At 38.0% G+C, this 16468-nt stretch overlaps 1 protein-coding gene across 1 annotated transcript in view; it reads right to left on the bottom strand.

The window, feature by feature from the left end:
- Positions 1–16468, bottom strand: part of LOC111139391 (Cdc42 guanine nucleotide exchange factor 9) — a 157964-nt gene that overhangs the window by 23039 nt on the left and 118457 nt on the right. Inside the window, exon 8 of the mRNA XM_022491637.1 lies at positions 11226–11469. Within this exon, the coding sequence (XP_022347345.1) occupies positions 11226–11469 (244 nt within the window). The remainder of the gene's footprint in view (positions 1–11225; positions 11470–16468) is intronic.

Here is a 16468-nt window from a genome sequence, read left to right as displayed (position 1 = left end):
CTGTACATTCCTTCAACCATCCCTCAAAACAATGACTAGGAGGAAAAACTCCCAACAAAGAAAAGAACCAGAGACAATGGTCTCTGCCACAGATATAATGGATATGGACATAAGCAAAATGTTAGAGATAGACTTCAGGGTAGCAATTATGAAGTCAATAGCTAGGCTTGCAAAAAGCATTAGTGACAATATAAAATCTATAAGGGCAGATATGAGATCTAATCTGGCCAAACTTAAAAATGCTATGAATGAGACGTACTCTAAACTGGATATTATAATAGGCAGGGTAAATGAGGCAGAAGAACAAAATAGTTATCTAGAGGTCTGGCTGACAGGAAGGAAGGAAGCCAAGGAGAATAGGGATAAGCAGCCAGAAGTCCATGAGATCAGACTTAAAGAGATCAATGATGCCATGAAATGATCCAATGTCAGAATTATTGGGATTCCTGAGGGGGTGGAGAGAGAGGACTAGAAGGTATATTTGAGCAAATCACAGCTGAGAACTTCCCTAATCTGGGGAACGAAACAAGAATTTGTGTCCAAGAGGCAGAGAGGACCCCTCCCAAGATCAACAAAAATAGACCAACACCCCGGCATATAATAGTGAAAGTTGCAAATCTTAGAGCCAAGGAAGCTATGCTGGGAGCAGTTAGGGGAAAGAGATGTCTTAGGTACAGAGGGAGGAATATCAGAATAATGTCAGAACTGTCCACAGAGACCTGGCAAGCCAGAAAGGGCTGGAAAGACATATTCAGGGTACTAAATGAGAAGAACATATAGCCAAGAATACTTTATTCCATAAGGCTGTCACTCAGAATGTACAGAGAGACAAAGAGATCCTAGGAACAGCAGAATCTGAAAGAATATGTGACTACCAGCCAAGCCCTGCCAGAAATTTTGAGTGGGGTTCTATAAAAGAAACACCCCAAGAGTAATATAGACCAGAAATTTACAGAGATAATCTATAGAAACAGGGACTTTACAGACAATATGATGGCAGTAAGTTAGTATCTTTCAATAGTTACCCTCAATGTGAATGGCCTAAATGCTCCCATGAAATGGCACAGGGTTACAAACTGGATAAAAAGACAGGATGCATTCATATGCTGTTTATAAGACTCATTTTGAAACTGAAGCACCTCCAGATTGAAAGTGGGGGGGATGGAGAAAGATTTATCATGCCAAGAGACCTCAAAAGAAAGCTGAGGTAGCAATTCTCATATCAGACAAATTAGATTTTAAACCAAAGACTGTGGTAAGAGATGTAGAGGGACACTATATCATATTTAAAGGGTCTACCCAACAAGAAAATCTAACAATCATAAATATCTATGTCCCCAACGTGGGAGCAGCCAACTACATAAGCCAACTGTTAACCAAAATAAAGAATCATATTGATAATAATACATTAATAGTAGGAGAACTTAACACTCCACTCTCAGCAATGGATAGATCATCCAACAGAATATCAACAAAGAAACAAGGCTTTGAATGACACATTGGACCAGATGGATTTCATAGATAAATATAGAACATTCCACCCTAAAGCAACAGAATACTCATTCCTCTCAAATGCACAGGAACTTCCCCCAGAATAGACCACAGAACAGTTCACAAATCAGGTCTCAATTGATACCAAAAGACTGAGATTATTCCTCGAATGTTATCAGGCCACAATGTTTTGAAACTAGAACTCAATCACAAGAAAAAAATTGGAAAGAATTCAAACATGTGGAAGTTAAAGAGCATCCTGATAAGAAATGAATGAATCAACCAGAAAACTAAAGAAGAACTTAAATAATTCATGGAAATCAATGAGAATGAAAACACGTTGGTCCAAAACCTACAGGATACTGCAAAGGCAGTACTAAGGAGGAAATACATAGCCATACAAGCCTTTTCCGAAAATTAGAAAACCCCAAATGCACAAGCTAACCTTAGACCTGAAGGACCTGGAGAGAGAAGAGCAAATAAAACCTAAACCAAGCAGGAGAAGAGAAATCACAAAGATCAGAGCAAAGATCAATGAAATAGAAACCAGAAAAACAGTAGAACAGATCAATGAAACTAGAAGATGGTTCTTTAAAAGAATTAATAAGATCAATAAACCTCTGGTAGACTTATCCAAAAGAAAAGAGAAAGGACCCAAATTAATACAATCATGAATGAAAGGGGAGACATAATGATTAACACCTAGGAAGTAGAAAGAATTATTAGAAATTATTACCAGCAGCTACATGCTAACAAATTAAGGAACCTGGAAGAAATGGATGCCTTCCTAGAAACTTATAAACTATCAAGACAGAAACAGGAAGAAATTGGGAATCTGAACAGACCAATAACCTGTAAGGAAATTGAAGCAGTTATCCAAAAACATCCTAACAAACAAGAGTCCAGGGCCAGATAGCTTCCCAGGGGAATTCTACCAAATATTTAAAGAAGAAATCATACCTATTCTACTGAAGTTGTTTCAAAATATAGAAACAGAAGGAACACTTCAAAGCTTGTTCTATGAGGCCAACATTACCCTGATCCCAAAACCAGGCAAAGACCCCATCAAAAAGGAGAATTACAGGTCAATATCCCTGATGAACATGGATGCCCAAATACTCAAGAAGATTATAGCCAATAGGATCCAACAGTACATTAAAAGAATTATCCATCATGAGAAGGTACATTTTATTCCTGGGATGCAAGGGTGGTTCAACATTCACAGATCAATCAACGTGATAGAGCACATTAATAAAACAAAAGACAAGAACCATATGATCCTTTCAAATGATGTATCAAAAGGATTTGACAAAATGTAGCCTTCTTTTTGGATTAAAACCCTTGAGAATGTAGGGATGAGGTAATATTGCTCAATTTCATAAAAACCTTGTATGAAAAGCCCACACTGAACATCATTCTCAATGGGAAAAGCAGAGGACTTTTCCCTTAGGTCAGGAACATGACAGAGATGCCAACTCTCACCACTATTGCTCAACATAGTTCTGGAAGTCCTAGAATTAGCAACCAAACACCAAAAGAAATAAAAGTCATTCAAATTGGCAAAGAACAAGTCAAAATCTCTCTTCACAGATGACACCATACTTTATATGGAAAACCCAACAGATTCCACCACAAATTACTAGAACTCATACAGCAATTCAGCAATATGGTGGGATACAAAAATCAATGCACAGAAATCAGTTACTTTTCAATACATTAATACTATAAGTGTAGAAAGAGTAATTAAGGAATACTTCATTTACAAGAGCACCAAAAACCATAAGATACTTAGCAATAAACCTAAACAAAGAGGTAAAGGATCTGTATTCTTGAAACTACAGAACACTTAGGAAAGAAATTGAGGAAGACACAAAGAGATGGAAAAACTTCCAATGCTCATGAATCAGAAGAGCAAACATTGTTAACTATGCTGCCCAGAACAATCTACACCTTCAATGCCATCCAAATCAAAATATCAATAACATTTTTCAAAGAGCTGGAACAAACAATCCTAAAATTTGTGTGGAAGCAGAAAAGACCCCAAATCACCAAGGAAATGTTGAAAAAGAAAAACAAAGCTGGGGGCACCAATGTCGCCTGATCTCAAGCTATCTTACAAAGTTGTGATCACCAAGACAGCATGGTACTGGTACAAAAACACACACATAGATCAATGGAACAGAATAGAGAGCCCAGATATGGACCCTCAACTTTATGGTCAACTAATCTTCGATAGAGCAGGAAAAAATATCTCATTGAAAAAACAGTCTCTTCAATAAATGGTGCCAGGAAAATTGGACAGCTATATACAGAAGGAAGGAAGGAAGAATTCTGGAGAAGAAAACAAGAATTTCTCTCCAAGAGGCAGAGAGGACCCCTCCCAGGATCAATTCTCTTATACCATACACAAAGATAAACACAACATAATACAGGTATACCTCAAAATCCTAGAGGAGAACATAGGCAGTAACATTTTTGACATTGGGCACAGCAACTTCTTTCAAGACACATCTACAAAGGCAAGGGAAACAAAGCAAAAATGAACTTTCAGGACTTCAACAAGATAAAAGCTACCCCAAAGATACAGATGTAGTGAAAAGAATGGCCATATGCACCTCAAACGTCATAGGAGCAATGTTCATAATAGCCAATCTGTGGATAGAGCTGAGATGCCCTTCAATAGATGAATGGATAAAGAAGATGTGGTCCATATATACAATGGAATATTACTCAGTCATCAGAAAGGATCAATACCCAACTTTTGCATCAACATGGATGGGACTGGAGAAATTACGCTGAATGAAATAAGATAAGTATAGAAAGTCAATGATCTTATGGTTTCACTTACTCATGGAACACAAGGAATGGCATGGAGGATATTAGGTGAAGGAAGGGAAGAATGAAGGGGGGGGATAGGAGGGGGAGATGAATATTGAGAGACTATGGAGTCTGAGAAACAAACTGACAGTTTTAGCAGGGAGGGTTTCAGGGGATGGTTTGGCCCAGTGATGGGTATTAAGGAGGGCATGTTTTGCATAGAGCACTGGGTGTTACATGTAAACAATGACTCTTGGAATACTACATCAAAAACGGATGACATACTATATGGTGACTAACATAACATAATAAAAAATAATAAATAAATGGTGCTGGTATTCAAGATCTATAAATAACTTCTCAAACTCAACACACACACACACACACACACACACACACAAATCAAGTAAAAAATAGGCAGAAGACATGAACAGACACTTCTCCAAGGAAGACATACAAATGGCTAACAGACACATGTTCTGTTCAACATCACTAGCCATCAGGGAAATTCAAATTAAAACTACAATGAGACACCACCTTACACCAGCTAGAATGGCAAAAAGTAACAAGGCAGGAAACAACAAACACTGGCCAGAAGGTGGAGAAATGGGAACCCTCTTACACTATTGATGGGAATGCAAAGTGGTCCAGCCACTCTGAAAAACAGTATAGAGGTTCCTGAAGATGTTAAATATACAGCTACCCCATGACCCAACAATTGCACTACTAGGTATTTGACCCAAAGATACAGATGTAGTGGAAAGAAGGGGCACCTTCACCGCAATGCTCATAGCAGCAATATACAGAATAGGCAAAATGTGGAAGGAGCTGAGATGCTCTTCCAAAGGGGAATGGATAAAGAAGATGGTGTATATATATACAATGGAATATTTCTCAGCCATGAGAAAGGATGAATACCTACTATTCATATCAACATCAATGGAACTGGAGGGGATTATGCTAAGTGAAATAAGTTAAGTGGAGAAAGACAATTATCATATGGTTTCACCCATATGTGGAACCTTAGGAATAACACAGAAAATCATACAGGCAGGGAGGGAAACCTGAAGGGGGGGCAGTCAGATGGGAGAAAAACCATGAGAGAATGTGGACTCTGGGAAATAAACTGAGGGTTTCAGAGGAGGAAGGACATGGGGTGATGGGGTATCCAGGTCATGGGTATTAATGAGGGCATGTGTTGGTGTGGGTACTGGTGTTTTTTGCAACTAATGAATCATTGAAGATACATCTAAAACCAGTGATGTAATATATGGTGGTTAACTGAACATAATTTTTAAAAAATATTGACTGATTTATGGCATAGAAATGCAACTGATATCTGTACAATGATTTTATAACCTGCCCCTTTGCTGAATTCCTGTATGAGTTCTAACAATTTTTTGGTGGAATTTTTTGGGTTTTCTACATAAGAGTATCATGTCATCTGTGAAAAATGAAAGTTTTACTTATTTTTTTGCCAATTTGGATGCCTTTTATTTCTTTATGTTGTCTGGTTGCTGAAGTTAGGACTTCCAGTACTATGCTGAATAGCAGTGGTGAGATTGGGCATCCCTGTCATGTTCCTGACCTTAGGGGGAAAGCTCTCCATCTTTCCCCAATGAGGATGATATTCACTTTTCTTCATATATGGCTTTTATGATATTGAGGTATGTTCCCTTTATCCCTATACTTCAGAGAGTTTTAATCAAGAAAGTATACTGTATTTTGTCAAATGCATTTTCTGCATCAATTGAGAAGAGCATATGGTTCTTGTCCTCACTTTTATTAATGTGGTGTATCACACTGATCAATATGCAGATGTTGAGCCACACTTGAAACCCAGGAATAAATCCCACTTAGTCACAGTGAATAATCCTTTTTATGTATTGTTGGATACTACTGGCTACTATCATGGTGAGAATTTTGGCATCCATGTTCATCAGGGACATTGTTCCGTAATTCTCATTTTTCAGAAGAAAGAGAAATTAAGGAATTGATCCCATTTACAATTGCACTAAAACTCATAAAATACCTGGGAATAAACCTAACCAAAGAGATAAAGATGTGTACTCTGAAAACTATAGAATGCTTAGGAAAGAAATTGAGGTAGACACAAAGAAATGGAATAACATTTTGTGCTCATGAATTGGGAGAATAAATACTGTTGAAATGCCTATGCTACCTAAAGTAATCACACATTCAATGCAGTCCCTATCAAAATACCATCAGCAATTTTCATAAAGTTGGAACAAACAATCCTAAACATTGTATGGAACCAGAAAAGACTCCAAATAACCAAAGGAATGTTGAAAAATAAAATCAAACCTGGTGGCATAAAATTCCAGACTTCATGCTATATTATAAAGCTGTAATCATCAAGACAGTATGGTACCAGCACAAAAACAGACACACAGATCTATGGAATAGAACACAGAACCCAGAAATGGAGCTTCAACTATATGATCAGCTAAACTTTAACAAAGCAGGAAAGACCATGGAATGGAAAAACGTTCCTTCAACAAATGGTATTGGGACAATTGGACAGCCATGTGCAGAAGAAACTAGACAATTTTCTTACACCATACACAAAAACAAACTCAAAATGGATGAATGACCTAAATGTGAGACAGGTATCCATCAAAATCCTAGAGAACACAGGCAGCAACTTCTTTGATCTTGGCCACAGCAACTTCTTGCTCAAGATGTCTTCAAAGGCAAGGGAAACAAAAGCAATAATGAACTTTTTGGACTTCATCAAGATAAAAAACTTCTGCACAGCAAAAGAAACAATCAACAAAGCGAAAAGACAACCTACAGAAAGGAGAAGATATTTGCAAATATCTTATCAGATAAAGGGTTTGTATCCAAGTTTCATAAGGAAGTTATTAAATTCAACACCCAGAAAAGAAAAAATCTAGTCAAGAAATGGGCAGAAGACGTGAACAGATACATCTCCAAAGAAGACCTAAAAATGGCCAACAGACATGAAAAAATGTTGCAAATCCCTTGGCATCAGGGAAATACAAATCAAAAGCACAATGAGATCCCATCTCACACCAGTCAGACTGGTAAAATTAACTTATGAGGAAACAAGGATGTTGGCAAGGATGTGGAGAAAGATGAACCTTCTTACACTGGTGGTGGGAATGCAAGCTGGTACAGACATTCTGGAAAGTTCCTCAAGAAGTTAAAAATAGAGCTACCCACAACCCAGCAACTGCACTACTAGGTATTTATCCAAAAGATATAAACATAGTGACCTGAAGAGGCACCTCAATCTTTATAGCAGCAATGTCCACAATAGCCAAACTATGGAAAAAGCCCATATGTCCACCAATAGATGAATCAATAAAGAAGATGAATCAATAAAGAAGATGTGGTATGTATGTATGTATGTGTGTATATATATATATATATATATATATATATATATATGGAAATAGAGGGTATTATTATGGGTGAAATAAGTCAGTCAGAGAAAGGCTAATACCATATGATTTCACTCATGTAAAATTTAAGAAATAAAGCAGATGAACATAGGGGTAGGGAGGGAAACATAAAGTAATATGAAATTAGAGAGAGAGAAAAACCATAAGAGATCTTTAACTATGGGAAACAATCTGAGTTTGCTGGAAGGGAGGAAGATGGGGGGATGGGGTAACTTGGTGATGGGCATTAAGGAGGGCACGTGGTGTAATTAACAGTGTTATATCCCACTGATGAATCACTGAACTCTACCTCTGAAACTAATAATATACTATATGTTAATTAATTGACTTTAAATAAAATAACACAAATTTAAAAAATAAATGATTTAGAGAAATGCTAATGATATGACATTAAATGTAGAATGAAGATATAAAATTAGAACTGTTCATCATGGAGAGGTAGAGTTTAGGGGAGACATAAAGAAAGATTCAGCCATCTTAGCCCTAGTATTTTATTTATACACAATAGAACAGGAAAGAAATACATCAAATATTTACAAAAGTTATCTCTTTCTGGGTAGAATGTTTTAATGTGATTTTTAATTTTCTATTTTTCTGTGTTTTTCCCCAAAATTGCCTGCAACAAAAGTGATATCATTGTAATTAAAAAAAATAATGTTTTAGAAAAGATAATATAGGTTTGTCAGAAAGTAATTTCTGTAGCTCCATCCATGTCATTGCAAATGGCAAGTTTTTGTTATTTTTTTATGGTTGAGCAATATTCCAGTGTGTGTGTGTGTGTGTGTGTGTGTGTGTACTACATCGTGGATGGAGCTTGAGTGTATTATGCTGAGCTAAATAAATCAGAGAAAGACAAATACCATATGATTTAATTCATATGTTGAATTTAAGAAAAAAATGAGCATAGGGGGGACAAAAGAGAGAAGGAAACCAGAAAGAGATTTTTTAAAATATAGAGATCAAAGCAATTGTTACCAGAGGGGTGATGGTCTGGTGGAGGGGTTAAATAGGTGATGGGAATTAAGGAGTACAGTTTTTATAATGAGCATATGGTGCTGTGTGTAGGTGCAGAATCACTAAATTGTACACCTGAAATTAACATTGCACTTTATGTTAACTATCTGGAATTTAAATTAAAACTTGAAAAAATATTAAAAAAATACTTTCTGGAGGCTTTTTTTATTAGAAGCAGATTCTTAAAGTTACAGGTTATTAGGGCATTGTGTGGGAAATATCACAATGGAACCAGACAGAATGGTGGGGATCTTCGAGTTGATCTAGGGTCTACATAAAGCACACTAAGACAATTCCTTTAATAGGTCTAACAACCTAGATGGTATCAGAGGCTGCTGCTGCCTGCCACTGAAAGAAACAGTCCAATAGTATTTCTATATGACCCTACATCATGTCCCATTGCAACACTCATATGTTAAAAGCTATTTGGCTTCAATGGGACTCAAAATGAATTATTTTTTTAAAGATTTTATTTATTTGACAGAGATCAAAAGTAGGCAGAGAGGCAGGCAGAGAGAGAGAGAGAGAGAGAGAGAGAGAGGAGGAAGCAGGCTCCCTGCTGAGCAGACAGCCCGATGCGAGGCTCGATCCCAGGACCCTGGGATCATGACCTGAGCCAAAGGCAGAGGCTTTAACCCACTGAGCCACCCAGACACCCCTCAAAATGAATTATTAATGTGCACTCTATCCAAACTTGAGGAAAGAACTAGGATTAGATTAAGTAGTGTCTTTCTGATCATCCTTCCTTATCTCTGAACCATTTAAATCTCCAACACTGAAGGAGAGAAGAATCCATTTGCACCAGAACTCAATGGGTAGGCCCATTTTTCTAGAAGCAGTTTCTACCAGCTTGAGCATATAAGTGTTTAAATATAAAATCCTATCCAACTTTTGCATCAACATGGATGGGACTGCAGGAGATTTTGCTGAGTGAAATAAGTCAAGCAGAGAAAATCAATTATCATATGTTTTCAGTTACTTGTGGAACATAAGGAATAACATGGAGGACATTAGGAGAAGGAAAGGAAAAGTGAAGGGGGGATAATTGGAGGGGGAAATGAACCATGAGAAACTGTGGACTCTGAGAAACAAACTGAGAGTTTTAGAGGGGAGGGAGTGGGGGATGGGTATTAAGGAGGGCACATGTTGCATGGAGCACTGGGTGTCATATGTAAACAATGAGTCTTGGAATACTACATCAAAAACTAATGATATACTGTATGGTGACTAACATGCACAATAAAAATTAAAAAAATCCTACTCTCATTAAGAGTGGGGCAAAAACAGAAACTGTGTCTTCTCAAGGAATTACAAAGCTTGGCTGTTTGGTATTTTTATGCTAGAATGGCAGGACCATGACCAAGAGACCATATAGTACTTTGTAAACCACAAAGCTATAGTCAATGGCACCTAAATCCCACAGTTGTAAAGCAGCATGAAAAATCCTTCTACTAGTTATATACCCTCTGAAAAAGGGGAACAACCTATTTAAAGCAAAAAATATATATATATATGGTTTAGTATAACAGAATCATGCAAGTGATCATGGTTTTAGACCCAGCTATATTTTCTACAATTTATTTTAAAATGCTTTTATACAGAGAGTGTGATATATACATGCACATTAATTTTAATCTGTGCTCTAGGGGCATTTAGTTAACATCTGAAGTGCCTTAATCAGGCATACACACTCAAGAGGTGATTTGTTAACACATTAAACACTCAGAAGTCTTTGTTCCAGAGACGACTATTTCCAGCAGTTCAGTCACTTTAATACAGGAGGCCTAATTAGCCTAACACATGTTAAAAATGAATTTTCATTGGTAAAATGAATGTTTTTCAAGATGTGTACTAGCAAAAAATGTCTTACAGTCTACATAGCCCTCACAAGACCTGGGTATAAAAATCTAGTGAGCCCTATAGCTTTTACCCTTTAGAAGGAAGCCTTAAGCTCAAGATTTAAAATAGGTATTATGTCTTGTCCCCCATCAGAGGATTTTGTCACCAGACTCTAAGTAGAAAGTTAGTTGAAGCTTGTTGCTATAATATCACCAACTCTTCCTTGACTAACCTCTTCACAGAAGATGCTGCCATGTATCTAAGAACAAAAATGGGACTTCACTGAGATTACAGAACAGGTTGTATGACTTCTTTTGTGTTTATTTGCTAATAAATGTTTGTATGTTTGGGAGAATTGAGACTGAGGTTTGCCTCCAGTGTAATAGTCTTATCTAGGCATGAGATTGTGATGGAGGCAAATTATAATTCTTACTTAACTCTGACTAGTAGAAACTGATATCTGGCAAAAAAGGACCTAATAATAGGAGACCACCAAAATAGATTAGGTCAGTTTACAACCGAAATCTTCCCTCTGCTTCTAGAAAAATGAAAACTAATTCAAATCCTCTATGCTCTTCATAGCTATATTCTTCTTTCTCTTCTCAGGTCACTTACCAATTTTTTCATCTTCCTGTACCATTTTCCTCTCTTCTCTGAAAGCCCTGAGCCAGCGTATTTTCTCCTCCAGTTTTTTGGCAAAGAATAGATGTATCTCCTCAGTCTCCTTGTTGTGAAGCTTGAAGGCATTTTTCATGCTGACATTAAAGTCATCATCTCTGCCATCTTCAATGTCAACTACTTCATATTTATCCATGTCAATGCGGCCTTTGTAGTACAGGATATCTCTTCGGATCAGGTCCTAGGTGAGAAGGAAGAAAAGGCTTTTTACTGGAGGTATGTGGACAGTAGGTACCATGAGAGTTGGCTCATGGGCACAGCAGGATGCTAAGGCTGCCGTTGTTTTGGAGTACCATAAGGGGTTGGTTTGGTCAAATTTAGGCAGGTTAGTTTAGCAGTATGACATTGATATCTTGGTTAACTAGATGCTCTTAGAGAAAGCCTTTGTCCTACAACCAAGGACTCTGTCTCAGACCACAACATCAATCCTTGTATGTGTTTATAAGACACATATATGGGGATCAGGATGTAGTAAACCACACAAGCATTACCAGCATGGGCCTTTTCTTTTCTAAAATATTTGCAAGCCCTCCAGAACTATGAAATAAGTTAGATGTTTGTCTTGGGCAAACTTGGGAATTCAAGCAGGCTAAGGAGACCTGCATATCAGACTTGGGATGAGTGGTAAGAGTACCAAGGTGGCCACAGTCTGCTGGCCAGGAAGGATTACATGGAAATGATTGAATGCTCAGCACCTGGGGGATTTTGGAGAAGGCCTAGTCTGGCAGGGGAAGTGGGGTAAGACTGAATAAATAGCTTCATATATTGACTTGAATGAATCTCACAAATCTTACCGCATGAAACACATAAAAGTGTAGATGGATACAAACAATATATAGCCTATCTTTTATTATTGTTGTTTTACTCTTTGGTATCCAGAATTGGATCAATACTCTCAGTCTATGAGGTACTCATCATTAGTTCACACAGGGTGCTCTTATTCCTCATTTTTTTACTTACTTACTTTTAATAATACATTAAATTTTGGTGAACCTGCTGCTCAATTTAAAAGCTATGGTGTTGCAACTTCTTTCAAGATATGTCTCCAAAGGCAAAGGAAACAAAAGCAAAAATGAACTTTTGGGGCTTCATCAAGATCAAAAGCTTCTGCACAGCAAAGGAAACAGTCAACAAAACAAAGAGGCAACCCACGGTATGGGAGAAGATATTCACAAATGACAAAACAGACAAAAGGCTAATATCCAGGATCTATAAAGAACTCCTCAAACTCAACACACACAAAACAGACAATCATATCAAAAAATGAGAAGAAAAAAAAAATGAGAAGAAGACATGAACAGACACTTCTCCAATGAAGACATACAAATGGCTAACAGACACATGAAGAAATGTTCACCATCACTAGTCATCAGGGAGATTCAAATCAAAACCATATTGAGATACCACCTTACACCAGTTAGAATGGCCAGAATTAACAAGACAGTAAACAACATGTGTTGGAGAGGATGTGTAGAAAGGGGGACCCTCTTACACTGTTGGTGGGAATGCAAGTTGGTGCAGCCACTTCGGAGAACAGTGTGGAGATTCCTTAAGTAATGAAAAATAGAGCTTCCTTATGATCCTGCAATTGCACTACTGGGTATTTACCCCAAAGATACAGATGCAGTGAAAAGAAGGGCCATCTGTACCCCAATGTTCATAGCAGCAATGGCCACAGTCGCCAACTGTGGAAAGAACAAAGATGCCCTTCAATGGACGAATGGATAAGGAAGATGTGGTTCATATACACTATGGAGTATTATGCCTCCATCACAAAGGAGGAACACCCAACTTTTGTATCAACATGGAAGGGACTGGAAGAGATTATGCAGAGTGAAATAAGTCAAGCAGAGAGAGTCAATTATCATATGGTTTTGCTTTTTTGTGGATCATAAGGAATAACACGGAGGACATGGGGAGATGGAGAGGAGAAGGGAGTTGGGGGAAATTGGAGAGGGAGACGAACCATGAGAGACTGTGGACTCTTAAAAACAATCTGAGGGTTTTGGAGGGGAGAGGGGTGGGCGGTTGGGTGAGCCTAGTGGTGGGTTTTGTGGAGGGCACGTATTGCATGGAGCACTGGGTATGGTGCATAAACAATGAATTCTGGAACACTGAAAAGGAATTTAAAAAAAGAAATTTTAAAAAAAAGGAAAAAAAATAAAAGCTAAGATGCTGAACAGCCATTTTTCCAAAGAAGATATACAAATGACCAACAGACACATGAAGAAAAATGCTCAACATCACTTGGCATCAGGGAAATAAAGATCAAAACCACAATGAGATACCACATCACACCAGTCAGGATGGCTTAAATGAACAACTCAGGATGAGGATTCAGAGAAAGGAAACTCTCTTACACTACTGGTGGGAATGCAAGCTGTTACAACCACTCTGGAAAGCAGTATGAAGGTTCCTCAAAAAGTTAAATACAGAGCTACCCTATGACCTAGCAATTATGCTACTAGGTATTTATCCAAAGGATATAAATGTAGTGATCCAAAGGGGTACTTGCACCCCAATGTTTACAGCAGCTATGTCCACAATAGCCAAGCTACGGAAAGAGCTGAGATGTTCATCAACAGACGCATGGATAAAGAAGATATGGTGTGTATACACATACGCACACATGCACACACACATACACACACAATGGAATATTCCTCAGCCATCAAAAACAATGAAATCTTACCATTTATATCTATGTGTATGGAACTAGAGGGTATTATGCTAAGCAAAATAAGTCAATCAGAGAAAGAAAATTATCATATGATTTCACTCATATGTGAAATTTAAGAAACAAAACAGGATTATAGGGGAAGGGAGGGAAAAATAAAATAAGATGAAATCAGGGAGGAAGGCAGACCATAAAAGACTCTTAATTATAGGACACAATCTGAAGGTTGCTGAGGGGACGTGGATGGGCGGATGGGGTAACTGGGTGATGGGCATTAAGAAGGGCATATAATGTAATTATCACTGGGTGTTACAAGCCACTGATAAATCACTGAACTCTACCTCTGAAACTAGTAATACACTATATGTTAATTAATTGAATTTAAATAAAATATAAAAAAATTAAAAAATAAATAAAAGCTACGATGTCACAGCAACCTTAAATCCCATGCTCATCAATCCCGTGGTTTCTTTCCTAATCAGTCTTATCTCATCTTTATCTATTCCACTTATATGAGGTTTAAAAACCTACAAAGGAATGCCACATAATATACAGGAATGCATACATATTTACAGAAATTATACAAAAAATATGACAATGACACATGCAAATTCAAGAGAGTACAAAGAGAAAGAAGATGGAAGGAAGGAAAAGAAAGGTAAAGAGCAGAGAGGGAGCGGAGAAAGAATGTATTTGTAATGAATTATTTCTTAGATTGGATAGTAAGTACATAGGTACCCATTATATAATCTATGTATCTTTTTGAATGTCAAATTTTTTTAAAGGTTTCATTTATTTATTTGACACAGAGAGATCACAAATAGGCAGAGAGGCAGGCAGAGAGGGGGGGGGGAAGCAGGCTCCCTGCTGAGCAGAGAGCCCCATGTGGGGCTCAATCCCAGGACCCTGAGATCATGACCTGAGCCGAAGACAGAGGCTTAACCCACTGAGCCACCCAGGTGACCCTGAATGTCAAATATTTTATGAATTAAAAAAAGAGGGATGGATGAAATGACCTGTAGACTATGGAATGTAAGGTCTGATAAGTGTCTCTCAGAGTGGTCTTTCAGCCCCTCCTTCTCTTAGTACTGCTCTCAACTCCCCCTGAGGGCACACTGTAGAGAGCAAAATGGACTCTCTTATGTCAAGCAGGGATCTGTGTCATGTAATGATGCAGGTAGTTAAATGTACTGCAGCTACAAGATATTGCTGGGACCAGCATCAGCTGGCACCCTAGAACTGATAATGAGTGGAACCAAAGGAGGTCTGCAGGGACCCAGAACCAATTAAATCCCTTTAAAAGGGGGAGGATTTTTGCAGCAAACTATCAGACTCTTCAGACATGAAAGACACTTAAAAAAGGCAACTGCCACCAAAGGCTCTACCCGATTGATCTCTGACCAGAACCGAGATCCCTCACTGCTTGAACATAATAAGCAGTAAGTGCTGAGAGCTGACCAAGACCAGATTGAGGCCCTATCTCAACTGCACACCCACAGACAGACTTCATGTTTGGTTCATTAACTTCCTACACCCCTTCTGTTATTTGTTGTGTGCTTTGTCTTATGTCCTACCCTGTGTTGCGTAAGAAGCCAAGTTTTATCACATGGTGAAATGTCATTGACTTTGGAATCCTAAACCTGCTTTATAATCGTGATTAACTTTATGATTGAATAAAGTTGACACTGGAAAGACACAACTCATGTGTGCACCTTCATAGCATGCCCATGACACACATCTATTCTTGGGACATGTGGTGTGACTAAGTCTGGCCAAGAAAATCCTTTGTCCTGAGAGATGTCTTCTAGTGGCCAACTCATTCTTGCCAACTTTCCCTCCTCTTTGTATATATTTGGCCTTTTAGACAATTTGACAGAATCAGAAATGCTCATTAGTTTTTGTTAACATTATACAGTTTGGTTAAACTATTCCTATTCTGCTGAATTGTCTTACATGCCTCACTTTTCAACTGCCGGCTACCTGCAAAGAATTTGCCTTTGTAATCCTGACTCTTCACACTGCATGGTAAACTGGGTGTTTTGCTATGTCTGGGGAGGGCTGTCTTTAAGAATTCCCAACATAGCTGTGTCAATCTCAAAGTCCAAGGCTATGAAATACAGGTGTTGTTGAATTGATTTGCAAGAAACAATGTCTACATTGTTCTTTTTCATCCCGTAATAATTGTGCATTTAAATAGGCTGTGCTGAGTACAGATGGGTTCTGATTTGTTGGGTATCTCTGGCATCAAGTTCAAAGGAGAGGAAAAAGTCAGCTATACAGAATGGGCCAATGTTGCTCCAAGACTGATTCAGAGCCTGGGTTCCTTTTACCATACTCAAAATAGATAAGCTCAATCCTGGCCAAAAGGATGGGGTTGTTCCCATGCGCTGACTTCCACAGTCCTCAGGAACACTTTATGAGACATGTGCATAAAAAGTGGGCCCTGTCAGTCCAATCTAACTACAAAAGAAGGACAAGCTAAGGAGAATGGATTGATGTAATC

This window comes from Enhydra lutris, unplaced genomic scaffold, assembly GCF_002288905.1.
Source record: "Enhydra lutris kenyoni isolate GAN:26980312 unplaced genomic scaffold, ASM228890v2 scaffoldscaffold105, whole genome shotgun sequence".
Classification (NCBI taxonomy): Eukaryota; Metazoa; Chordata; class Mammalia; order Carnivora; family Mustelidae; genus Enhydra; species Enhydra lutris.
This window is presented reverse-complemented; position numbering and strand designations above follow the sequence as displayed.